The 25,770-nt window shown below is 43.0% G+C and overlaps 1 protein-coding gene and 1 long non-coding RNA gene across 5 annotated transcripts in view; one reads left to right on the top strand and one right to left on the bottom strand.

Moving 5' to 3' along the window:
- Positions 1-25,770, top strand: part of LOC116987846 (myosin-16-like) — a 157,065-nt gene that overhangs the window by 50,945 nt on the left and 80,350 nt on the right. For 3 of the 4 annotated variants that reach the window (XM_033044100.1, XM_033044098.1, XM_033044099.1), the window contains one exon: positions 11,187-11,291. In XM_033044100.1, coding sequence (XP_032899991.1) covers positions 11,187-11,291 — 105 coding nt within the window. Of the gene's footprint in view, positions 1-11,186; positions 11,292-22,973; positions 23,055-25,770 lie in introns of those variants that run through there. The other variant, XM_033044101.1, reaches the window with a different exon arrangement.
- LOC116987851 lies at positions 5,469-24,427 on the bottom strand. The gene is made up of 3 exons (XR_004415812.1): positions 24,384-24,427; positions 6,296-6,300; positions 5,469-5,478 (listed from the first exon to the last, which is right to left on the bottom strand). It is a non-coding gene; the product is annotated as an uncharacterized LOC116987851 (long non-coding RNA).

Genomic DNA, 25,770 nt, shown 5'->3' with positions numbered 1-25,770 from the left:
GGTGAATGGTGAATTACTGTTCAGAAACTTTGCACGAGGTAAACATAAAAGGAATGAGGTTTCCTCTTGCAGATACATTGTTCCTTGTTGCTGCTGGTTTGAATTAGCTTTGCTTATTGAAAACATCATGGCCATGTTTTGTGGTTACTGCCACATAGTTTGAAGCTGAAATGTTGACCTACAATATATGGGCAAGTAATTCATCGTAGGCCCTTTGAGAACCTTCAGCTACCTTTTATTTGCAGAGTTAAAGTAGCAGTTATTGTAAATGAAAATCTCGAAAGATTGACCAAGCTAAAGCATATGTATTTGCCAAATTTACATCTCCAGTTTTAAGGTAATACTGTAATTTTGGCTCCGCTGACCTCGAGAGAGAGAGAGAGGCTACACGGCCACAATATGGCACAGACACAAATGGTGGAGCCATTTCCACTAGCACTACACGAGAAGAGTTCTTCACTAAACTTGCAGTGAAATACTGCATTGCCCTTTCCCTATTGATGATAAGTGCAACATTTCTTCATCACAGTGGCTGCCTCACAATGTCAGAGACCTGGGTTCGATCGTAACTCGGGTGCTCTCTGTGTGGAGTTTGCACGTCTCTCTGTAACTGCATGGGCTTCCTCTGGGCGCTCCCTTCTCCTCCCACATCCCAAAGAGATGTGGGTTTGTAGGTCAATTGTTGGCCATCTGTAAATTGCCACTAGTGTGTTTGGAGTGAATGAGAAAGTGGGATAGTATAGAATTGGTGTGAACAGACAGTTGATGGTAAGTATGGGCTCGGTGGACTGAAGGGCCTGTTTCCATGCTGTATCTTTAAATCGATCAATCAATCTGTACATATGGTTGTTAGTTTATTGTCATTAGTGCTTTGGCATTTCCTCAACAATATTATGGGGCTACAAAGCAATGCGGGAGGATTCTGTGTTGAGCAGCATCTGTGGAGGCAAAGCATTGGTTGTTGTTTTGTGTTGAGAAGCTGCATCAGGACTGGGTGTATAGAAACATAGAAACATAGAAAATAGGTGCAGGAGTAGGCCATTCGGCCCTTCGAGCCTGCACCGCCATTCAATATGATCATGGCAGATCATCCAACTCAGTATCCTGTACCTGCCTTCTCTCCATACCCCCTGATCCCTTTAGCCACAAGGGCCACATCTAACTCCCTCTTAAATATAGCCAATGAACTGGCCTCAACTACCTTCTGCGGGAGAGAATTCCAGAGATTCACCACTCTCTGTGTGAAAAATGTTTTCCTCATCTCGGTCCTAAAAGATTTCCCCCTTATCCTTAAACTGTGACCCCTTGTTCTGGACTTCCCCAACATCGGGAACAATCTTCCTGCATCTAGCCTGTCCAACCCCTTAAGAATTTTGTAGGTTTCTATAAGATCCCCCCTCAATCTTCTAAATTCTAGCGAGTACAAACCGAGTCTATCCAGTCTTTAGAGGGGGAGAGGCCAGTATCATGAAGTGAGAATGCAGGGGGTGAGACAGAGGGTGGTAGATGATTGGGGAAATGAGTGAGTTGGGGGAATGATAGACTGACAGAGCCTAGAAGGGGAAGAGTGGAGTTTAATGTCAGAGGATGGTGTGTGAAAGATGGAAAGCTGATGAGAGCAAAAAATGTGCAGATGGAGTCAGGTTGGGGAGGGGCCATGATGGAAGGGGAAAGGTGATGACAGAGACTGGTGATGTGGAACCTGATCAAGGAGGGAAGGTCGGCAGATGGAACCTGGTGGGGGAGGGACTAATTTAGAGCCGGAGGCTGGTGGGTGATTAGTGGAAACGGGTAAGAACTGTAGATATAATATAGTCATAATCATCATCGTGATTTATTAGCCAAGTATGTTTTGCAACATACAAGGAATTTGGTTTGCCATACAGTCATAGCAAAAAAGCAACAAGACGCGCAACTACATAAGAAATTGACATAAACATCCACCACAGCGGCTCCTCCACATTCTCCACTGTGGTAGAAGGTAATAAAGTCTTTATAGGTATGAAGATACATTGCACGTGACATGTGATGGCGGAAACATTTTTTTAGTGCCGCAGCGGTAGATTTGCTGCCTTACCGCCATAGAGACCCGAGTTCAATCCTGACCACGGGTCTGTACGGGATTTGTACATTCACCCTGTGACTGTGTGGGTTTTCTCTGGGTGATCTGCTTTCTTATCACTTTCAAAGATGTGCAGGTTTGTAAGTTAATTGGCTTTTGTAAACTGTAAAGTGTATAGGATGCAAAACTGGGATAACCTAGAACTAATCTGTGGGTGATTGATGGTCGGCCAAAGGGCTGGTTTCAACACTGAATCTCTAAACTAAACTAAACTAAAGTAAAGTAAACATCACTAGCTCCAGCAGATGCTACTGTGATTTCTGCAGCACAAGAATAACACACAAAAGGGTCGTAGAAGGGGACAGCAGGAGAGAAGCAGACAAAAGAGTGTCAGGTAAGGGCTGAAGTGGACAGAAGTGTAAAACAGGGGAGGAATACAGGTGAAAGGGATGGGGGGGGGGGGGGATGGGGTGGAAGGGTGCAATAGTGGGAGAAATCAGCTTGGAGGGCACAGGGAAATGAAGAGACAAACATGGGGAAGCAGATTATTGCATAAAATTGGAGAATTCAATGTTCATAACGTTGAGTTGTGTGTATGGAAATGGTCTGGGCAGTTAAAATGGTTAGCAACCTGGAGTTCTAGCAAGAGTTTGCAGATGGAGCATAAGTGTTCGGTGAACCAGCCGCATGGTCTGCTCTTGACCCCCCCTGAGGTACAGGAGGCCACTTTGAGAACACCGAATGGGGTAGATGAGGTTAGAAGAGATGCACGTGAACATCTGTCTCACCTGGAAGGGTTGCTGGAGATGTTGGGCCGGTCTATAGTTCCCAGCAGCCCTTCTTGAAAAGAGGCACAACATTTGCCACCCTCCAGTCTACCGGCACCTCTCCTGTATTTAAAGACGACTCGTAAATTTCAACCAGGGCTCCCGCAATTTCCTCTCTGTTTCCCACAATGTCCTCGGATATAACTGATCAGGCCCTGGAGATTTGTCTACCTTCATATCATGTGTTATATCATTCCATGCAACTTCATTGGGTCTGGAATCAATGTTGTGGTCTCCCAGGTATGTGCTCTCCTACTTGTGTACGACAGTTTAGCCTTCATTGGTAGCCTGTGCTGCCTGTGTGACAAGGTTTTTTGGAGATGGTTGCCATGTTGTTGTAGTTTGTGGGACAGCCCTCCCAGTTTTGACAAGTAGCCCTTGGACATTAGCGCAGATAGTATTATAGTATTATAAGACTGACTGGGTTTAGTTTACTTTAAAGATACAGCGCGGAAACAGGCCCTTCAGCCCACCGAGTCTGCACCGACCAGCTATCCCCATACAATAATACAAGCCTACACACACTAGGGACAATTTACACTAATACCAAGTATACAAACGCAAGCCAATTAACCTACACACCTGTACGTTTTGGTGTGTGGGAGGAAACCGAAGATCTTGAAGAAAGCCCATGCAGTCACGGGGAGAATGTACAAACTCCGTACAGGCAGCATCCGTAGTCGGGATCAAACCCGGTTCTCTGGCGCTGAAAAGCGCTATAATGCCCCTGTCCCACTTAGGAAACCTCTGGAGACTTTGCGCCCCATCCAAGGTTTCCGTGCGGTTCCCGGAGGTTTTTGTCAGTCTCCCTACCTGCTTCCACTACCTGCAACCACCTGCAACCTCCGGGAATCGCACGGAGACCTTGGGTGGGGCGCAAAGTCTCCAGAGGTTTCCGTTCAGGTTTCCTAAGTGGGACAGGGGCTTAAGGCAGCAACTCTACCAGTGCACCACTGTACTGCCCACAGTGTGCAACACTCATATATCTGCCTTCTTTGCTGTCTTATATTTTTGCATTATTGTTTATTTCTTTCAATATAGCAGTAATGGTACAACTATGTAAAGCTAAACCACTTCTGGAAGAACTTGAGAAGCAATCACAATGGTGGGTCTAGATATTCCCCAGTACCAAAGTCCCAAAGGGTTTCACAACCAATTATGTACTTTTGAACTGTCAAAATTGAATGGGGGAAAAATATAAATGAGTTCTGTTGCAGACATAGAAGCCTAGGGACCTGTAGCCTGAGGATTTCTGCATTTTAGCACCAGATCCTCGCCTAAATAGAGAGAAAATGAAATAAAGACAGACTTTTTCAGGAGGTCCCAAAGCACTTTGCGGTTAATGAAAAAAAACTTTTTATGAAGTGCAAACACTGTTGCAGGGAAAGAAATCCAAGAACCAATTTTTCAGCAACGAATGCCCGTGAACAGTGATGTGATAATGACAGGTCATCTGTTTGATACATTTGGAACGAGGGACAGTTTATTGTCTAGGATTCTTAGGATAATGCCCATAAGATCCCGTAGATCTACCTGAGAGAGCAGATGCGGTCTCTGTTAAACATCTTTTTTTTGAAAGATTGTATTAATGAAATAATGACGTTACTATGGAGTTCTGCATTTAACCACTAGTCTGGGTGCTAACACATTAAATATTAAAAGTTGCTCTCTGAAAGCTTAAAGCCATCAGGAATGAACTTGACTTTGGCAGATGGAAGTGTGGTTACAATCTTGGGGTAGGGGTTGAATCTGGAGCTGGATGTTCACAGCATATGAGGCAGCAACAGGGTAGACAGTTCAAGTTGAGACCCAGTGCCAGGACTTGTCCGTCATTGTCAGGCTGTAGTTAAATTTAACGTTGTGTTAATTGGCTGTCATGTTTTCATTCCAAAGTAACTATACTTCAGATTTACATTGTTGGGATTGAAATAATTGAGTCTTTTGAGAACAGGAAGGAAATTGATGAAGGCAGGGCAGTGGATATTATATTCATGGATTGCTGTGTGTGTGTCTGTGTGTGTGCGCGTATGTGTGTGCCTGTGTGTGGGTGCGCTTGTGTGTGTGTGTCTGTGTGCGCGTGTGCTTGTGTGTGCTTGTGTGTGTGTGCACTTGTGTGTATGTGTGCCTGCGTGCGTGCGCGCGTGCCTGTGTGTGTGCGTGCTTCTGTGTATGTGTGTGTGTACGTCTGTGTGTACACGTGTGCTTGTGTGTGTGTACGTCTGTGTGTACGTCTGTGTACACGTGTGCTTGTGTGTGCGTGCGCATGTGTGTGTGCACTTGTGTATATGTGTGTGCATGCACATGAGTCTGCTTGTGTGTGTGTGTGTGTGTGTGTGCATGCACATGAGTCTGTGCGTGTGTGCGTGTGTGTGTGTGCACGCGTGGGTGCGTTTGTTCATGGGTGTGCGTGCTTGTGTGTGGGTCTGTGTGCGTGCATGTGTGCGCGTGTATGTGCGCGCATGTGTGTGCGCACACACACGTCTCCCTCGCCATTTAGGGTCCCGGCTTCTGACCCCACCCCCCACTCACCGCACATTGTTCTCCAGGGATGCTGTCTGACCCTCTTGAGTTACTCCAGCACTTTGTGTCCTTTTGTGCATGAACTGTCATTTATTGTTCTTTGTTTCAACTACATACAATGATATATAATGGCAATAACGGACACCTTTTCTAGATAAGGTAGTAACAAAGGTGTGGTATGCACATGTACGGCACAAATATTGTGGGCTGAAGGGTCTGTCCCTGTGCTGTACTGTTCTATGTTCCATTAAATAATCCAAGATCATGAAATGTAATATATAAATGCAAATCTTGTTTTATTTCCAGGATAACCTCAAATGGGATAAGTGGAATATACAATATAACCATATAATAACCATATAACAATTACAGCACGGAAACAGGCCATCTCGACCCCTCTAGTCCGTGCCGAACACATAATCTCCCCTAGTCCCATATACCTGCGCTCAGACCATAACCCTCCATTCCTTTCCCATCCATATAACTATCCAATTTATTTTTAAATGATAAAAACGAACCTGCCTCCACCACCTTCACTGGAAGCTCATTCCACACAGCTACCACTCTCTGAGTAAAGAAGTTCCCCCTCATGTTACCCCTAAACTTCAGTCCCTTAATTCTCAAGTCATGTCCCCTTGTTTGAATCTTCCCTACTCTCAGTGGGAAAAGCTTTTCCACGTCAACTCTGTCTATCCCTCTCATCATTTTAAAAACCTCTATCAAGTCCCCCCTTAACCTTCTGCGCTCCAAAGAATAAAGCCCTAACTTGTTATTGATCATATAATGATCATATAATTGATCATAAAATAGTTGTTATTAATCTCCTTACATTTTATATTTAAAGGTTTGTGATTTCTTTATGATGAGAAACCTTAATCAGAACAACTGATTCTAAAAATTATTCTTCGAATGCTATAATTTTAAGTGATCGCCCACTTGCCTGTGCAAGACGTAAGGCTTCTGTGCCAAAGTTCAAAAACCCTTTAGTATCAATCTTTTTTTTAGTTTAGCTTAGTTTATTGTCACGTGTACTGAGGTACAGTGTAAAGCTTTTGTTGCGTGCTAACCAGTGTGTGGGCAGGCAGTACATGATCACAATCCAGCAGTGTACAATACGTTACAATGCAATACAATAGAACTTTATTTATCCCAGGAAGGAAATTGGTCTGCCAACAGTCATAAAGCCAGCAAGATACATGAACCTTGAAACTGAAGTGATGAGTGGCCAGTCCAGGGTTGGGGATGTGCAAAGATTGGGGAGGGGGGAAAGGGAATCAGTCTACCCCACGACAGAAGGGGGAGGAGTTGTACATTTTGATAGCTGCAGGGGAGAAGTATTTCCTTCTGTGCTGTGCTGTGTCTTGGTAGAACCAGTCTGTTGCTGAAGGTGCTCATCAGGTTCATGTACAGATACATCATCAGGGAATAACATTCAGTGCAAGGTAAAGCCAGCAAAGATCATTTGAGGGTCTCCAATAAAGTTACATAGTTTAAAATAAATCTCATTATTAATTCCTGAAAGCAAATTACAACAAGGTGAGGAAATTTTAGAGTAATTCTCTTCATTTTGATAAGATCTACAGTACATCAACAGTTTGACAGTCAGCATTCCGAATGTAACATTACATTTTACCAGAGAGCATTGCTGAACCACTATCTACCTCTTTGATGTCCCTCAGACTATCCTTTGCTGGCTTTACCTTGCACTAAACATTATTCCCTTATCATTTATCTATACACTGCAAATGCATTGATTGTAATCATGTTAGTCTTTCTGCTGACTGGTTAGCACGCAACAAAAAGCTTTTCACTGTACCTCGGTACATGTGACAATAAACTAAACTAAACTGATATGTTAACATATACTGTCATTGGAATCGTAGACCTAAGACGAAATGCACAGAGATATTGTCAGAATTGTAATGCACAGGTCTTCTGCCAATCTTTTGATTCAGCAGTCTTAACCTGGAAGGAATAATCCCGTGTTACAAAAAGTTAATTTTAACGTGGTAGGATTATTAGAAAGCTTAGTTTAAATCAAAATTGAATGACTGTGGACAGTACAAAAACAGCAGCTCCCCCTGAGTCTGCATTTGATGAGTGAATAATGCAAGCTGTTGCCATGGCGCGAAGCAGATGATTAATTGATCACCATCAAATGGTGAGTGATTGCACCTGCTGGCCACAACTGGGAATGGATTAGAGTTCAGGTAAGCAATCGCAAGTCAATGAGTTAAAAAACAAATAGCAGATGAAAAATTGATGAAAAGCGAAAGTTTGAAGATTGAAGGGGTCAGATTATTTTCAGGAGTTTTAGTCATTAATTCTAGCTGGGAGGAGGCTCTAGGCAATTATACATCTGATGAGTGTAGAGGACTAATAACATTCTTACACCAACTCCAAAGAAAAAAATAAAGTTGTGTAAAGTTTAATGTATTGATAGTTTGCAGTTACAGGTTAATTAAATATGTAGTAAATAAATAATGTGTTTTATGTGTATTTTATTCCAATGTGATTTTTGTACCAATGAATTACTTTTTGATGTGTAGTGGTGACCAATCTCTACAAGGCACATTCCACAAGCTGGTGGATGACAAGCTAGTCTGTTATTGATTACATTGACTGTGGTATAAATATTGGCCAGGTCACTGGTCACTTGGGCAAAGTCTACACACTTCATCATCATTATCGCAGCTTTGGAACCTCCCAATCCCTCCCCCTACCAAGTCTTTTATTCTCACCAATTTTCAGCCAGTTACTAGTTGCACCTGTTTCCTTTATCATTGTTACTTTTTTGCATATCTTTCATTAATTTGTTCTGTGCCTCTCTACATTATTATCTATATCTCTCGTTCCCCTTTCCCATGGCTTTCAGTCTGAAGAAGGGTCTCGACCCGATATGTCACCCATTCCTTCTCTCCCGAGATGCCGCCTGTCCCGCTGAGTTACTCCAGCATTTTGTGTCTGTCTTCGGTTTAAACCAGCATCTGCAGTTCCTTCCTACACATTCCATTCCAGCAAAATGAATTTGGGAATTGAAATGAGCCACTTGTTTCATTGTTCTAGGTCTCACATTGCTCCAGGGTACCCATTAGTTTTAACAAAACGCAGTGTGAATTTCACAGCTGATTATTTTTTCTGCAGGTTTTTGGGGGGTCGCAGTCTCCCAGAACACATGTTCTTTATCACAGATTGAAATATTGTCTGCCTAACGTACTGACAATTATGATTTAGCCTCAGCAAACTTGCAAGAATAATTTATGGCACTAACACTAAAAGGTGAATTCAGTCCATTTTGCTCTTAGCGGGGACCTGCATTGCTGATGAATTAGTAAAAGCATGCGGTGACTTTATCTCTGATTGATCTGTGTGAATGTACTTGTAATTATGACAAAGGACTAGGTTAAAGTAGAAAGATAATTTTTTCTCTCTATTTTGAATGCAGCCCTTTACTTCCTTCCCCCACGCCTACTTTTAACCATCTATCCCTGTGCTTGTAACTCTCAGAATTAAGCAATTATATGTTCCCGAGGCAAATACTGATAATGAATGTCTGGGATCTTAGAGAGAAAGGAGATTCTTCTCTGGCATGATACAACCTTGCAGACTCAGTGACTTGCATATCAGAACTGACCATTACTGTTGGAAGTTGGTAATATTGTCTCAGTTTTACTGCCTATGACCACAGTCTAACTGGCTGTGCCTGTCCACTGTTCTGCTACTTGCAGCATCTTTGTGTACATTATCATTTTCGAACAGAGTGCATTAACCCATTGATTGAATAACCTCTTTAAACTATCCCCACAGTAACCCTTGCATAACCCTGTTATAGACTACATTGTCCCTGCCTTCTCTGCAAATTAAGACTAATCTGTTAGTTTATCTCAGTTGTGAAAACGCACTTTTAAAACCCACTCACAAGCCAGAAATGCATTTATTTACAGTCTTCACCCAATCAAACTCAATGCCTCCAAAATTGAATGCCCTAATTTAGGACCTCAATTTGTGGACCAGCCCTATCCTTCTCCATAACTACTTTAGAACTAATATAATTATGAATTACTAGACTAAGTGGGACCCGTTGGGTGCCATGTTCACATTGGGAGGGCTGGTCCCCCAACACTCACTCACGGCTGGTGGGCTGGCAGTTGACTCACGGCTATTCCTTGAAATTCCATTTCAAGCAGGGTGCAACACCACCAAATTCAAATGCAGTTTCCTACCATTTCAAGCAGGGTGCAAGGGCACCAAATTCAAATGCAGTTTCCTACCATTTCAAGCAGGGTTCAAGGCCACCAATTTCAAATGCGGTTTCCTACCACTTCAAGCAGGGTGCAAGGCCACTAAATTCGAGTGCGGTTTCATACCATTTCAAGCAGAGGGCAAGGGCACCAAATTCGAGTGCAGTTTCATACCATTTCAAGCAGGGTGTCTGGAATCTCTGGAAACATTGAAGGCAAAGAGTGGCAATATAAGGCGCTTTTTCTGGTTGGTTGCCAGTGACGAGCGGAGTTGTTGCTGAGCCCACTGTTCTTCATGTTGCATATTAATGATCCTGCACTTTGATCAGCTGGCCTCTAAACAATTCCCACATGTCATCTTGTGGATACCCAATAACAACTGCTCCTAATCTACCCCCCTTAGTTCTTGCCTAATAACATTCTAATCTGCTTTGCCCTAATTAAGTACCTTCCCCCTTCATCCAGACTCGGTTCCCAAACCAAGGCCTGATAAGGTACCTCCTCGATTCGACCTATTTACATTCCTTTTAAGGAAACAGTCCTGGATACACCTAATAAATTCTGCCCTGTCTAATCCTCTTGCCGTGAGTCCCAGTCGATATTGGGGAAATTAAAGTCACCCACCACAACAACGCTGTGGTTCTTGCATTCTTCCATAATCTGTCTATATATCTGATCCTCTATCTCCCAATGGCTATTGGGTGCCTATAATATCCCAATTGAGTAATTGCCGCTTGCTTATTTATGAGCTCAACCCCTGACATCTCGGTAGACGTGCCCTCCAGTACGTCCTCTCTGAGTGCAGCCGGGACATTCACACCGATTAATGCCCCTGTCCCACTTGGGAAACCTGAACGGAAGCCTCTGGAGACTTTGCGCCCCACCCAAGGTTTCCGTGCGGTTCCCGGAGGTTTTTGTCAGTCTCCCCACCTGCTTCCACTACCTGCAACCTCCGGAAACCGCACGGAAACCTTGGGTGGGGCGCAAAGTCTCCAGAGGTTTCTGTTCAGGTTTCCTAAATGGGACAGGGGCATAACAAGCAAAGCAACTCCTCCACCTCTTTTACCCCCCCCCCCCCCCTTTTTTTAATCTCATGTGAAACATTGAAACCCAGGCACGTTGAGCTGCCAGCCATGTCCCTCTTGCAACCAAGAATCTGTAATTGCCACAACATCATCGATCCAAGCACTGATACAGGCTCTAAGATCACCAGCTTTGCCCACAAGACTCTTTGCTTTGAGGTAAACACACTTCAGCCTTTCATTATCCCCATGTTCATCCCTGAAGAATATCCTCTCTCAGCACAATACTGTCCTCCCTCTATCAGCCTGTCTGACTCTCTCTGTCTATCTCTGCCTCTTCGCCCCAAGGTTGTCTGCCAGAAATCCCAGGTCTATTTAATGTTTTCAACACTAAAACCTTGCATTGTGTATTATGTGTTTGGTTCAACCACATCACTGTTCGCACGACCTAGCCTGTTTAAAACACAAGATATTTGCCGTTAATTCCTAATCTAATATTTGTTATTATTTGCAGAGTTCAGAGCAGAAACTGTGGGCACTTACTGACGAGTTAATCCAGAGAAATGACACAATAACCAATCTTCTGAAAGATAAGCAACAACTGGAAGAGCAGATACAGGTGAGCTGTTTGGGCATTCCCATGCTGATCAGATCTAATGATCCGTTTGGATTAAATAAACTCAGAGATTCACCATTTTAAGAATGAAACAAGGAATTGCAGATGTTGGTTTACACAAAAGGACCCAACATGCTGGAGTATCCAGGTGGGTCAGGCAGCATCTCTGGAGAACATTGATAGGTGACGTTTGCTGGTCGGGACCATCTTTAGACCTTTATATTATCTCTGCATACCCACAACCTACTTTGGTAATTGAAGACATATGCTTTTAAACTTATGTGATGTACTTTTAGCAGCAGGTCGGTACATTTGATGCATTGAAAAGCATTTTAGATTTAAGGTTAGATCAGTTTCAGGTCTGGTCGGTGATGAATCAAATCTCTTTTAAAAAGGAAAACCTTTCAGTAAGTGAAGTGAAGGGCATCTGTGATATCTCTTAGTTCCTTGTGGTGACTGGAGCACTATTGTTTCATGGCAATGGGCTATAAAGACTTGGGTAACATTAATTTCAGGCACATTCAGCATCAGTTCAGCCATATTCAGATTACACTCCATCATATCACTGTAGTCAGGAAGTCTGCAGCATAGTGCAAGATAATATAGTCTCTAATGGAAGCCTGTCTTCATTCAAATTTATAGCAACTTTCTTTTGTGTTCTTGGTGAGTTATTAGTATCAGTGTAGTGTTCTATGCTAACCTGGATTATTGCAAGAACTCAGCCTTCTATCAAGTATTTTGTCAATGTAAAGGGAAATTAGACTGGTTGCAGTGATGTCGATGAAATGTTGTCAAATGCTGTATTTTTGAAGTGACCTTGCATTCATTGGACATTTTTTTTCAGTGTGGTATATATGAATAGGATCCAAGTTGAGGAAGTGTACTCCATTTAGTTAGGATAAGAATGGCAATTCTCTTTAATAATCTTGGGAGTACTTGTTGTGCATCTAACTTATTTTTAAGAAAAGATGTTCTGGACATAAATACATTGTTGTTTGTGGCTTTGCTGATGGAAAATTGTCCTTTGTTATAAAATGTTTACAGTTCACAATTACTGATGTTTTGTGTGTTGTCTGAGTTATGTACCTGTGATGTTACTGCGAGCACGATTTTCATGTACCAATATCTTGATTTGACTTGAATGTTTCCTTCACTGTAGAGTGCTTGGGAAGATCTTGAAGTCATTAGAGGAGTTGTTTAATGAAAGTTATACTGTTACTAATTTTGCCAAATTACATGCAGCTTTGAAATGTGGGCATGTAGCCATTAGGAGAAGATTTGAGGCCCACAGATCAAAAGCACTTGTGGTTAAGCTGAACGACCTCGTAAAATTTTCCTAAATTCAAGAGTTAATCTAAGAAATCAGATAATTCTGCATTAACATCTGTGTAATTCTAAATTCAGCTGCGTACCTCAGATGCACACCTCATCATCCTTCCTAAATGCTAATTTCGGGGATGGACAACATCTATTTCTCCTGGAGCATGATGTGAACATAATTTCAGTCATTAATGAATCCATTTACTTCAACCACGACATAGCTTTCTCAGGCATGAAAATGTCTATTCTACACTTAATTTCAGTTACAACCTTGCGCCTGCCTAGCCTGCAAAGTGTTTTAGGATATCATGAAAGATAATCTGTAGGTGCAACTCTCCTTCTGCTATCCTTGTCTACAACAATATTCTTACACAGCCTAAGCTATCCCATCTATATCACATGAGCCAAAATGTAGTTTTCCATTATTTTTTACAAAAATAAATGTAATCAATTGTTGCAAGAATAATATATACAATACAAAACAATACCAAACAAACCCATCATCATAATACAAAAACACACAATAATCTAAAGAAATATTCTTAAATGTCAAATACACTGTTAAACAACTATATCACCATCCTTATTAAGGAGGCATTCCAGTGCTCAGCAGTCCCAGAAATCCCCCATGGTGCCCGTGGGCAGCGCATAGCCCCTCTCTAGTACCACCCATGCGCGGACCTGACCCCGGACAAAGGTCTTTCCAGCTTGACAACATTTTTCCTATGACGTGGTGCCCAGAACTGAACACAGTACTCTAAATGCAGCTAATGTGCCTTTTTGACCACCCTATTTACCTGTGACGCCACTTTCAAGCAACCCTGCACCTGAACTCCTAGATCCCTCTGCTCTACAGCATTCCACATAGCCTTATCATTCACTGTGTAGGTCCTGCCCATGTCAGACTTCACAAAATGCAACACCTCACATTTCTCTGTATTAAATTCCATCAAATATTCTTCAGCTCACCTGCCCAACCGATGACGTTTGACAACCATTTTCCCTATCTATAAATACCACCCATTTTTGAGTGATCTGGAAATTTGCTAATCGTGTCATATACATTCTCATCCAAATCATTGATGCAGATGACAAACAGCAATGGGCCCAGCTGAATGACATTCTTATCATTTTCATTTCCCAACTCCACCGTTTCCTTGTCTGCATCCTCTCCCCAATCCCGACCATCACTCTTCGTCAACTGTTATTAAATAATATTTGCACCATACATTGGCCACCATTTCCAACAAGAGTAAATGCAGAGAAGATCCATCTGTGAAGTAAATAGTGTCTCATTCTAAATTCTTTATAGGTTCGGAATAAGCATCTCGGCTCTAAATCTAAACTGTCTCTTTAATAATACAAAAGAGAATGGACTTGCTCCAACATCTGTTACTGTTTTAAATCAATACATGTGTGTTCAATACATGACATCTTTTACAATGAATAATTGCATTTTCATGTGGCTTTTAGTAAGGTTTATTCTATACTGTCAAGAACACAAAAGAGAAGTTTAATTGAACTGGCATGAGTTTCACCCAAACTTAAATATGACTCAAAATAATGAAGTTTTGAAATGTTTTTTAAAAAATGCTGTTCTATTTAGAACTTAGAGTATGTTAAAATACTTTTTTTACTCCGTTCTTTGAACCCTTGAGACTGTTTAAATATGTGGACTTGTAAAATGTACAGAGTATCTCGAGAGTTGGTATACAAGGATTTAACACGCGGGTGATTTTGCAAGACTTCACTTTAAATGTATTGGACAATTTGATTTCTAATAGAAATAAAGGAATATTATTGAGCTCAACAATTATCAACATAAGTCATAGAGTGACACAGCATGGTACCAGGCCCTTCAGCCCAACTTGCCCACGCCAGCCAACATGTCCCAGCTACACTAGTCGCAAATCCCTCCAAACCTGTCCTATCCATGTACCTGTCTAAATGTTTCGTAAATGTTGCGATAGTCCCTGCATCAACTACCTCCTCCAGCTGCTCGATCCATACACCCACCACCTTTTGTGTGAAAAAGTCACCCCTCAGATTCCTATTAAAACCTTTCCCCTTCACCTTAAACCTATGTCCTCTGGTCCTTGATTCGATTCTGATTACGGGTGCTGTCTGTGTGGAGTTTGTGCAATCTCCCTGTGATTGTATAGGATTTCTCCGGGTGCTCTGCTTTCCTCCCACATTCCAAAGATGTGCAGGTTTGTAGGTTAATTGGCTTCTGTAAATTGCCCCTGGTGTGTAGGATGTAACAGTGATATAACATGGAACTAGTATATGGGTAATTGATGATCAGCGTCTCATTGGGTCGAAGGGTCTGTTTCCATGCTGTAACTTTAAACTAAATGTTTCATAATCCAACTGTTGCCCACAGATCTTTCCATGAACATTGCAGTGGAAGTATGGGCTCCCTTCTCTGCGACCCCAGTTAGGGCTGAGCAAGAAAAGAAGCCGGTGATCGTGGACAGTTCACCTTTTATATTCTCAGATGTTGAGTCCTGTGGATTCAAGTAATAATAATTTAAAGAAAGGATTTATTCATATCATGCCAAATAAAGTCGGAATAAGTCCTCTTTAATCTACACTGATTTAAGGATGAATCGACTTGTCAAACTATTTACACAATAAATTATTGTAAGAATCAAGAGGAGGTTATTGAGGAAATTAATTCCTACCAGAAATGTTATAAAAGTGTGTGTCTTTAATGGCATCCAGCACGGGTGGGATATACGTCCACTTAGTTTTGATTTCCAGGCATAAGCATGTTAGCAGTGTGGGCAAAATGATGTGCTTTTGATTTCAGGAGCATGGCCGAGTTTCATTTATTTTTCATTAGATTTTATTGGAGTCTCTTTCGCATCTGGACTACGAATTCCGATCTCAAAAATCCCCTCACTAGCTAATATATCAAAGGATCAGCAAAGCTTGATCTCGCAAACTGTGTTTGAAACTTTCTTTGCCACCTTGGCTGTCTCCCCTGTTGTCCAACTTTTTCTACGCCAGCTTTGGTTAAACCAGTCAGGATGTTCTTGCAGTTGGAGACTTCCTCGCTATGTTTGATTGGAAATACTGTGAAGATTCTCATCCTCTGTGCAGCTAAAAATGGAGAAATACTGCATCGTACTGTACAGGAGGCCCCGGTGCTGTTTGTATTCAAACTAACCTGGGACTCATCGGCAGGGGTTGCCAGAGGTCGATTGGACCTGCAGTTGGTGCCGGAGGTCGGTCAAGGATGCGCCACTGAGAACTAAGAGGGAACCAACGTGGGGGGGGGGGGGTGTGCCGCCTAGAACAAAGAAGGAGGGGGGGGGGGTTGCCGAGACAAAGGGGTACCCAGCGTGAGAGGGGGGGGGGGGGTGAGAGGGGCTACTGAGAATAAAGGGGGACCAGTGGGGACTACAATAAATACTTTGTAACGTCATGGCATTAAATCGAGACAACATTTCTCCCCAAAGAAGAATGTAAAACAATTCCATGGCGTAGTCCAAAAGGGATTTCTTGTCTTACTTGCCAATATTTTACCCTCCACCAGCGTCACTGAAACAAAAACTCTGGCTGTTGCCGTTTGCAGGGCTTTTATAGAAAATTAGGTGTCGAATTCCCAACAATCCAACAGAGGTTGCACTTCAAAAGCACTTAATTGGTTGCACTGGCATGTCTTAGGGTCACAAAAAGTATGTTATAGTTCAAGATCTTTCCTTATGTCAGAGCAGGGGAGAGTGTTGACCTGTCCAATTTTCACAAAGCAGTTCAACATATAATCCCCCTTCGCACAGCTGAAGATGTGAACAGCAATCTTATCATTAAGATAACAAAAATGTCCTAAAATACTTCAAAAGGATTGTTATCAGATAAAGATTACCTGACACTGAGCTGCAGAAGATGATATCCAGGCAGATGATGTGCATGATGGTCAAGGGTAGATTTTAAGGATCGCTTTAAAGGAGGAAAGATAGAGGGATGCGTAGGAAGGAACTGCAAAATGCCGATTTAAACTGAAGAAAGACACAAAAAGCTGGAGTAACAGCGGGTCAGGCAGCATTTCTGGAAAAAAAGGAATAGGTGATGTCTCAGGTCGAGACCCTTCTTCAGAATGAGAGTCAGGGGACAGTGACACGAGAGGTATAGACGGTGATGTAGAGCGATATAGAACAAATGAATGAAAGATATGCAAAAAAATTACAATGATCAAGGAAACGGGTGATGTTAGCTTTGTGCAACGTGAGAACCAGTACAGACAATGAGAATGAAGCAAGTATGACTTGGGTGGGGGAGGAATGGATAGAGAGAGGGGATTCAAGGGTTAGTTGAAGTTTGAGAAATCAAACTCCTACCGCAGGCCCAAGCGAAAAATGAGATGCTGTTCCTCTAATTAGTGTTTGGCCTCACTCTGACAGTGGAGGAGACCTGGGACAGAAAGGTCAGTCTGTTTGGGAAGGGGGAAGGGGGAATGGGAAGGCAACCGGGAGATCAGGTAGGTCTCGGAGAGACCCATCAGGGAAGTGTACAGAAACTTTCAGAGAATTTTAGAGGCAATGGTGGAGTAATTCCAATGGGCTTGAGAGGGGGGGGGGCATAATTGGAGCAGACGTTTGTAAGCTGGAGCAAATGATATATATTTAATAACTGTTTTGTTCATTTTGCCAAGTCACTGATGACGAGCGATAAAAAAGAATTTGGTCTTTGTCAGTCAAAAATTGAAAAAAGTAAAAACAAACGTTGTTGAATTTGTACATTTTTGCCTTTTGTTACTGAGCTGCTGACAATGTATTTCCTCTCCAACGTACTACTTGGGAAGGTTTAAATGAAAGAGACGGGGTGGTCGTGAATTGGAAGGAGTTGATGCGAAGGTAGTGGTTGGAACCAGAAGCCTCGAGGGAAGGACAGGCAGGGAGGTGAAATAATATGCTGATGGACTGAAGAGTGTCTATGTCAATGCAGAGTATTGTGGAGATAGCAGATGAACTTAGAGCCTGGATCAGTGCTTGGAACTATGGCGTTGTTGACTTTGCGGAAATGTGGTTGTGAGAGGGAAATGACTGTAATATTCCACCTCTCCACTGGTGGCTTTCTGGTGCACTAGTATGGTTGTTGTGGGCTGAAGGGACTGGATTCCAGGGGGCTAGAATGGACCTTGTGGGCCGAATGGATTCTTGGGCTGGCGGCTCAGTCACTCAAGCCTGGTGTGCTGGCAGCTCACTCACTCAAGGCTGGCAGTTGACTCACGGCTATTCCATGAAATGCCATTTCAAGCAGGGTGCAAGGCCACCAAATTCAAGTGCAGTTTCATACCACTTCAAGCAGGGTGCAAGGCCACCAAATTCGAGTGCAGTGGCATACCATTTCAAGCAGGCTGCAAGGCCACCAAATTCAAGTGTAGTTTCCTACCACTTCAAGCAGGGTGCAAGGCCACTAAAGACAGAGAGTCGTGACGTCTCCCTCCCCTTTCTTGCAGAGACTGAGTCACGCCCACACTTCCAGGTTTTATAGTCCCTCCCACCAGAAGGGGCGTGGCCTTCATGGCATGATTGACAGGAGAGAGAATCTCAACATTTTTCAAACACTAATAACTCTTTTATTTTTCATCGCTGGGAAAAATCCTCGGCACCTGATGAGCAGAGGGGGACTCTGACTAAAATGGCCAGAAATCACTGCCCTACGTGGTAGCGTTTATCCTAAAATCAATATACAGCTCAAACAGGAAGTGGTCAAGATTAGACTTTTAATTATATAGATAGATGGCAAGGCAACTTTAGCATTCTCAAACCAACTTTTCAATTAGGCAAGGCAACCTTTTGCATTTTCAAACCAAAGCACACTTTTAACAAGCATTTTCAAACCACATTAAGGGCACTCTCAGTTTAGTAGACATGTGTTCAGTGTTATTCACAGCTCAGACTGAGAGACGTGACCTTCTCGCTCCCCCATCTTGCAGAGACTCAACACTTCTGGGTTTTATAGTCCCTCTGTAAGGGGCGTGGCCTCCAGGAGAGAGAATCTCAACATTTTTTAAACATTAATAAGTCTTTTATTTTTCATCAATGGGAAAAAGCCTCTTGTCCTGACCAGTGGAGGGGGATTCTCAGTAAGATGGCCAAAAATCACAGCCATAAGTGGCAGCGTTTTTACTATAATCAATATACAGTGCAACAGGATGTGGTCAAGATGAGACTTTTAGTAATATAGATATAATTGAGCAGAAAGTCATACAATACAATACAATACCTTTTATTTGTCATTTGAACCTCATATGAGGTTCAAACGAAATTTGGTTTCTGCAGCCATACAAAAAAAGAACCAAGACACACACCAACACAATTCAATTCACACAAACATCCATCACAGTGAGTCCTCCTCACTGTGATGGAAGGCAAAAACTTGTCTCTCCCCTGCTCTCCATTCCTCTCCCGAAGTCGAGGTCAAAGCCCCCGGCGGGCGCTAGCAAGTCAGCGGCCACTCAAAGCCACGCCGGGCGATGTAGGGCCCTGCCCCGGGTCTTGATGTTGGAGCCCCTGGCGGGCGCTAGTAAGTCCGCAGCAATTTACAGCCGCACCGGGCGTTGTAAGGCCCCCCTCCAGGTCACTCTCAACCCCGCAATTTGGGCAGGAGAAGTCGCCGTTGCCGGTGCCCCGCAAAGCGGTCTCCCACCGGGGACCCGCGAGCTCCCGGTGTCACCATCCACCGGAGTCGGGTCGCAGCAGCTCGCCGCTGCAGCTCTCCACGCTCCGAAGCTGGCTAGCTCCACGGAGGTAGGTCCGTAGGTCCACAGCTCCACAGCTCCACAGGCTCCGTGACTTCAGCCCCCAGGGCGCTCCGGTTCGAGGCCGCTCCACGGCGCTAGGCCCCAACGGCAACGGAGACCCGACAGGGAATAGGTCGGGTCTCCATGCAGGGAAGAGATTTAAAAGTTTCCCCCACCCACCCCCCACCCCCCGCACATACACATTTAAAAACCCACTACAAACTAAACCCTCAACAGGACAAAAAAATAAAAAATACACAGACAGACTGCAGAGGCCGCTGCGACGTCGGTCGCGCCGCCCACTCTATCTACACCAATGACTGCACCTCCACAGACTCCTCTGTCAAGCTTCTCAAGTTTGCGGACGACACAACCCTGATTGGACTGATCCAGGATGGGGAGGATATAACTCGTCAGTGCCAAAAGCTGCACATTAATTAATGTGGAGGAGGTATGCCTGCTCACAAATAAAGAAGAGTCTGGGGATGTAAACAAGGTACTAAACGAGAACTTTGCTTCTGTTTTCACCAAGGACAAGGACATGGAGGACAGTGAGATCAGTGTGGACAATACTAATATGCAAGGGCAGATCGAGATTCACAAGGAGGAATTATTGGGGCTCCTGATGAGCAGTGAGGTGGATAAATCCTGAAGACCTGATGGGATTTATCGTAGGTTATTGCGAGATGCAAGAGATGAGATTGCAAGCTTTGACAAAGATCTTTGTGTCATCTCTCTCCACAGGCGAGGTGCCGGAGGCATAGAGAGTAGCTAACGTTGTTAACATGGAAACAGCTTTTTTTCCATGAGCAGTAGCTCTAGTCAATAACCAAATGTCTGTAGCCTCCTTTTGCTCTCGTATTTTATTTCATTCACATGTTTAAACTATAATGTTTTATTCTTAATGTTTTATGTTTTATTTTTAATTGTTTTCTGTATGTCATGTTGTTACTTGCGAGCGGAGCACCAAGGCAATTTCCTTGTATGTGTACATACTTGGCCAATAAACTTATTCATTCATTCATTCATTCATTCATTCATTCATTCATTCAGGTTGTTGCGATGGCACCAGGACGCCAGCTGTGACACTTCCTGTCTGTAGGCAAATTCCTCCCCATCCTGGATCAGTCCAATCAGGGTTGTGTCGTCCGCAAACTTGAGAAGCTTGACAGAGGAGTCTGTGGAGGTGCAGTCATTGGTGTAGAGAGAGTAAAGGAGAGGGGAGAGTATGCAGCCTTGCGGTGTTCCTATGCTGAGGGTCAGCGGGTCTGAGGTGCTTTCCCAGCCTCACATGCTGCTTCCTGTCAGGAAGTTGGTGATCCAGTGACAGAGGGGTTCAGGCACAGTCAACTGGGAGAGTTTGGAGTGTAGTAGCTCTGGCACATTGGTGTTGCTCGGCACAGAGCTTGAGGGTAGAGGGGGAAACCTTGTCCGGTGGGGATCGCTGGTCGGTGCGAATGGTGGGCCGAAGCAACTGTTTCCATGTTGTATCTCTAAACTAAGCTAAACAACAGTTTCTTGTTGTGCCAGAGTATAAAAAAACGAGTGAGACCATCTTCAAATCTCAGCATTTCACCATTGGCAAGCCATGAAAGGACATGAGAGCACAACGTTTATGGAGGGTCTCAGGTGAAGAGTAGGTGGCCTAAAAAATGGCTTGGACATTGGTGTAAGAATAATAGTAACTGGAAGTATAAACCAATTTCATATGTAAAGCATTGAGGGCAGGCCATGAAGTGTGACCAACCTGTGCCCTGATTGATATGCTGCCAGGTATAGCACCAGGATATTTCCTTAAACCATGTTTAGTTCCGTGCGGTGATCAAGTACCACAGTGAAAACTTGCAGACGAGGGTACAACTTAACAAGCCAGTGCATACTTTAATAATTCAATCATTACTTAACGATGAACAGATGCTCCCCTTTTGGTCTGGTATATACACCTCACACTGTGATATTCTTATTTATTAAAAGACGATTACTTACAGATGGAAGATTTCCTGGCATTTGAATATTAAAACACCACGAGTCTACTTGCTTTTCATTATCCTCAGATTTGTTTATAATTTTTCTCATTCGAGGTTATCATGCTTTCACAGATGCAAGCAATTTTTGATTTGGTGATGACATTTCTTTTAAACTATTTTGTCTGAATAGACAGTTATCTTTGAAGTAGCTGGCTGGAATCTTCTCTGTTCATCCATACATTTATAAGCAAATGATGTCAGGCTAAATGACTGGAAGTCCCTGATGTTTAAAAATTACATGGTATGCATCCTAAATGGCTCTGATCTCATTGTAAGTTTCCACAATACCACTTTCCATCCTGCCTTTAACGTATCAATCTCATCGGATATGTACTGTCCATAGAACTGTTTAATTAACAAATAATGTTGAGGAACTGAGCCAAAAAGAACATTGCCAGGAAAATCATTAACTTGGGTTGGCATAGAGACACCAATAAATTTAATCTAAAATGTTTATTCCGTTGCATATAAAATTAAATTCCAGCCAGTGAGAACTTGACAAGCATCTAAGGATTTATTTTTCCCATATGTGACCCAACCCGATAGATAGATTGGCATCGATGTAATGTGCTCAAATGTGTCCACTGCAATAATGCTGGGAAAATCTTCCTGACCTGGATCAATTGTGTAGGAAGGAATGGCAGATGCTGCTTTACACTGAAGAAGTCTGAAGAAGGGTCTTGACCCAAAACGTCACCCATTCCTTCTATCTCGAGATGCTGCCCGTCCCGTTAAGTTACTCCAGCGTTTTTGTGTCTATCTGACCTGGATAAAGTTGGGGCCAGGTTGGCATGGCACCCTCAGAAATTGAACGTTTTAGACCATCCGGGTCAGGTTGGTATCCGAGATCCAATTTTCATACTGCTTTGATTATGGATATTTTAATCCATAAAAAAAATAGAAACACGGGATTTTGATAAGAAAGAAGCAAGAGAAAATTTTCTGCTTGGACCCAAAGACATTTAGTTTCTTAAGATTTGACGTAGTTTACAACTTCTCCCAAGCTCACTTTGTACGGGGGAAAAAGGCATTACCATTTTTCTGAAGAAGGGTCTCGACCCGAAACGGCACCCATTCCTTCTCTCCAGAGATGCTGCCTGTCCCGCTGGGTTACTCCAGCATTTTGTGTCTGTCTAAACCAGCATCTGCAGTTCCTTCCTACACTAACATTTTTATACTGGGCTCTGTAGCTTCGTGCGAACAAATTGATGTGGTTGTAACAGAGATCATTATTTAAAAGTACTTAAGTGGCCATAAAACACTTGGAAATGTTCTGGGCTATTGAAATGGTGGTAGTTAACCTTTATTTTCTCTTCCTTCCCAGAACACAAATCTTGGGGAATATTGTATTGTTCTTGCCTTTCATCCATTAGAATGCAGATAACTTTATGACTATTAACGCCACGCTACCATTAGATCAGTAGAGAATCTGTCATATAATAACAGAGATAAAGGATTCAAAAGTAGACAAAAAAGCTGGACAAAACTCAGCGAGTGAGGCAGCATCTATGGAGCGAAGGAATATGCGACGTTTCAGGTCGAGACCCTTCTTCAGACTGAATCTTTTTGTATCTTTTTCCAGCACAGACTGGAAGATTTGCAAGGTGGGGAGGATATAGTGAACTGCCTGACTAAGTCCAACAGCAAACTACACGTGGAGGTGAGTGGACAACAGCCAAATAAATGTGGCATTTTCTGACAACCAGCTAGGTATTGGTCAGAGTTCCAAGACAAAAATGACAACACAAAATTATTGCGAATCTTCAATTCTACCTCTCTTTATATAATTAATTAAAGAGAAGATGTTGCCACTATTACAGAACAACTTAAGAATGTCATTGTTCTATTTGGGACATATGACAATAAAACACTCTTGACTCTTTTGGCTCAATTTATTTGACATTTACGCCCTTCCTTAAATTGTTTGAAGAGAAGACCCCTGAGTATTAATTTACGAGATCGTTATCATTTCCAGTATTCATTTCCCTTTGAGTGGAGAAGATTATGGATTTGTTTTAGGGTTAGAACAGATATTGAGGATGGGAGTTGGGATGTCACACTTGCAGCATTGTCTGTAATTCTTGTCACCTTACTATGGGAAGGATGTGATGAAGCTGGAGAAGATGATTCAAAAAAAGGTTTACAGCTTGTTGCCTGGACTTGAGGACTTGATTAAAAGGAGAGAGATATGTTTACCCATGAGTGAAGGAGGTTGAGAGTTAACCTTAAAGGTTTATACTATTACGAGTATCATAGAGTCATACAGCATGGAAATAGGCCCTTTGGCCCAACGTACCCACGCCGACCAAGATACCCTATCAACTTACCCACTTGCCTGCATTTGGCCAGTGACCCTCTAAACCAGGGGTCGGCAACCTTCGGCCCCCGGGCGAATCCGGCCCGTAACCCAAAATCATCCGGCCCGCAGGTGTATTCAGTATTCAGTATTTACTTTAATGTCATTTTAACTGAGTACTTACATACACGGATGAAACAAAAAAAATGTTTCTCGATCAGTTACCATCAGTGCGGTTAATAAAAACAGAATAAATACATATAACTTAAAAAAAATTAAAATGACCATATCTAAAAATAGGCCTAAAAATTGAAATAAAAACAGACATTCAGACCGAACAGTGGCTTTGCTTTGACAGGTGCCTAGCTGTCAAAGTATGAGCGAGGTTAGATGTGTTGGTGTATGATATATGGGGAGGGGACACAGTCCGTTAACCAGTCTTATTGCCTGTGGGAAGAAGCTGTGGAGCATCCTGTTGGTTTTCTTCCTCAATCATCCAGTCCGCAGACTTCCGTCATCTCCGGTACCTGGAATGTTTAAGAAAGAACTGCAGATGCTGGAAAAATCGAAGGTAGAAAATAATGTTGGAGTGAGTTTCTCCAGTATTTTTTTCTACCTCCAGTACCTGGAAGGTGATTTGGCTGTACTGCATCCTGCGCAAGGCCGAGCACCTTCTGTGTCTAGGCTTCACTGTCGGGAACGGGGTTGTCAGTAGGCCGGGGGCGAGTGAGTGTGATATTTGAGCTCAGTGCTCCGGGTGGCTCTAAACCTTTCCTATTCGTGTACCTGTCCAAATGTACCTGACCAGGGACCACAGTTTAAGAATAAGGGGTAAGGCGTTTAGAACGGAGATGAGGAAACACTTTTTCACACAGAGAGTTGTGAGTCTGTGGAATTCTCTGCCTCGGAGGGCAGTGGAGGCCGGTTCTCTGGATACTTTCAAGAGAGAGCTAGATACGGCTCTTAAAGATAGCGGAGTCAAGGGATATGGGGAGAAGGCAGGAACGGGGTACTGATTGTGGATGATCAGCTATGATCAAATTGAATGGCAGTGCTGGCTCGAAGGGCTGAATGGCCTACCCCTGCACCTATTGTCTATTATCTATTACCTATTATCTAATGTCTTTTAAATGTTGTTCTAGTACCAGCCTCAACTACACCACTGGCAACTCGTTCCATAAGCCCATCATGCTCTATGAGAAAAGGTTGACCCTCAGGTTCCTATTTAATCTTTCTCCTCTCAACTTAAACCTATGTTCTCTAGTTACTGATTTCCCTACTCTGGGTAAAAGACTCATCTATATCTATCTATCTATTACTCTCATGCTCTTAAACTCCTGCGCTATAAGGAATAAAGTCCTAACCTGCCCAATCTCTCCCGATAGCTCAGGCCCTCAAGTCCTCGCATCATCGTTGTAAATCTTCTCTGCACTCTTTCCAAACTGAACAAACTGAAAACAACTCTCCAAATGTGGCCTCACCAATGTCTTGTACAACCGTAACCTAACATCTATACTCAGTACCATGACTGACGAAGGCCAATATGCTGAAAGCCTTATTGCCAACCTTATCTACCTGTGACACCACTATCAAGGAACCTACTCTATGACAATCCCCAGAGCACTGCCATTCAAAGGTCCTGCCCTGGTTTGACTTCCCAAATGCAATACCCCACACTTATCTATATGAAACCCCATTAACCATTCCTCAGTCCAGTTGCCCAACTGATCAAGATCCTGGTGTAATTTCTGATAACCATCTTCACTATCTACAATCCCTTTCATGTCATCTGCAAACTTACTAATTATGCCTTGTACATTCTCATCCAAATCATTGATATATACCACAAACAGCAATTAGCTCTATTCCTGAGACACACCACTAGTCACAGGCCTGTAATCTAAAACACAACCTTCCACCATCACCCTCTGCTTTCTTCCACAAAGCCAATTTTCAATCTAGTTGGCTAGCTGTCCCTGGATCCCTGAATCCCAAGTGATTTAACCTTCCAGAACCACTGCAACCCACCTGTGTCTAATGATGAATCATGTATCTCAGCCAAATTGCCTGCAATTTCTTGTTTTGGAT

This window comes from Amblyraja radiata, chromosome 26 (assembly GCF_010909765.2).
Source record: "Amblyraja radiata isolate CabotCenter1 chromosome 26, sAmbRad1.1.pri, whole genome shotgun sequence".
NCBI classification, from domain to species: Eukaryota; Metazoa; Chordata; class Chondrichthyes; order Rajiformes; family Rajidae; genus Amblyraja; species Amblyraja radiata.
Note: the sequence above shows the minus strand (reverse complement) of the source record. Positions and strands in the feature narration are given on the sequence as shown.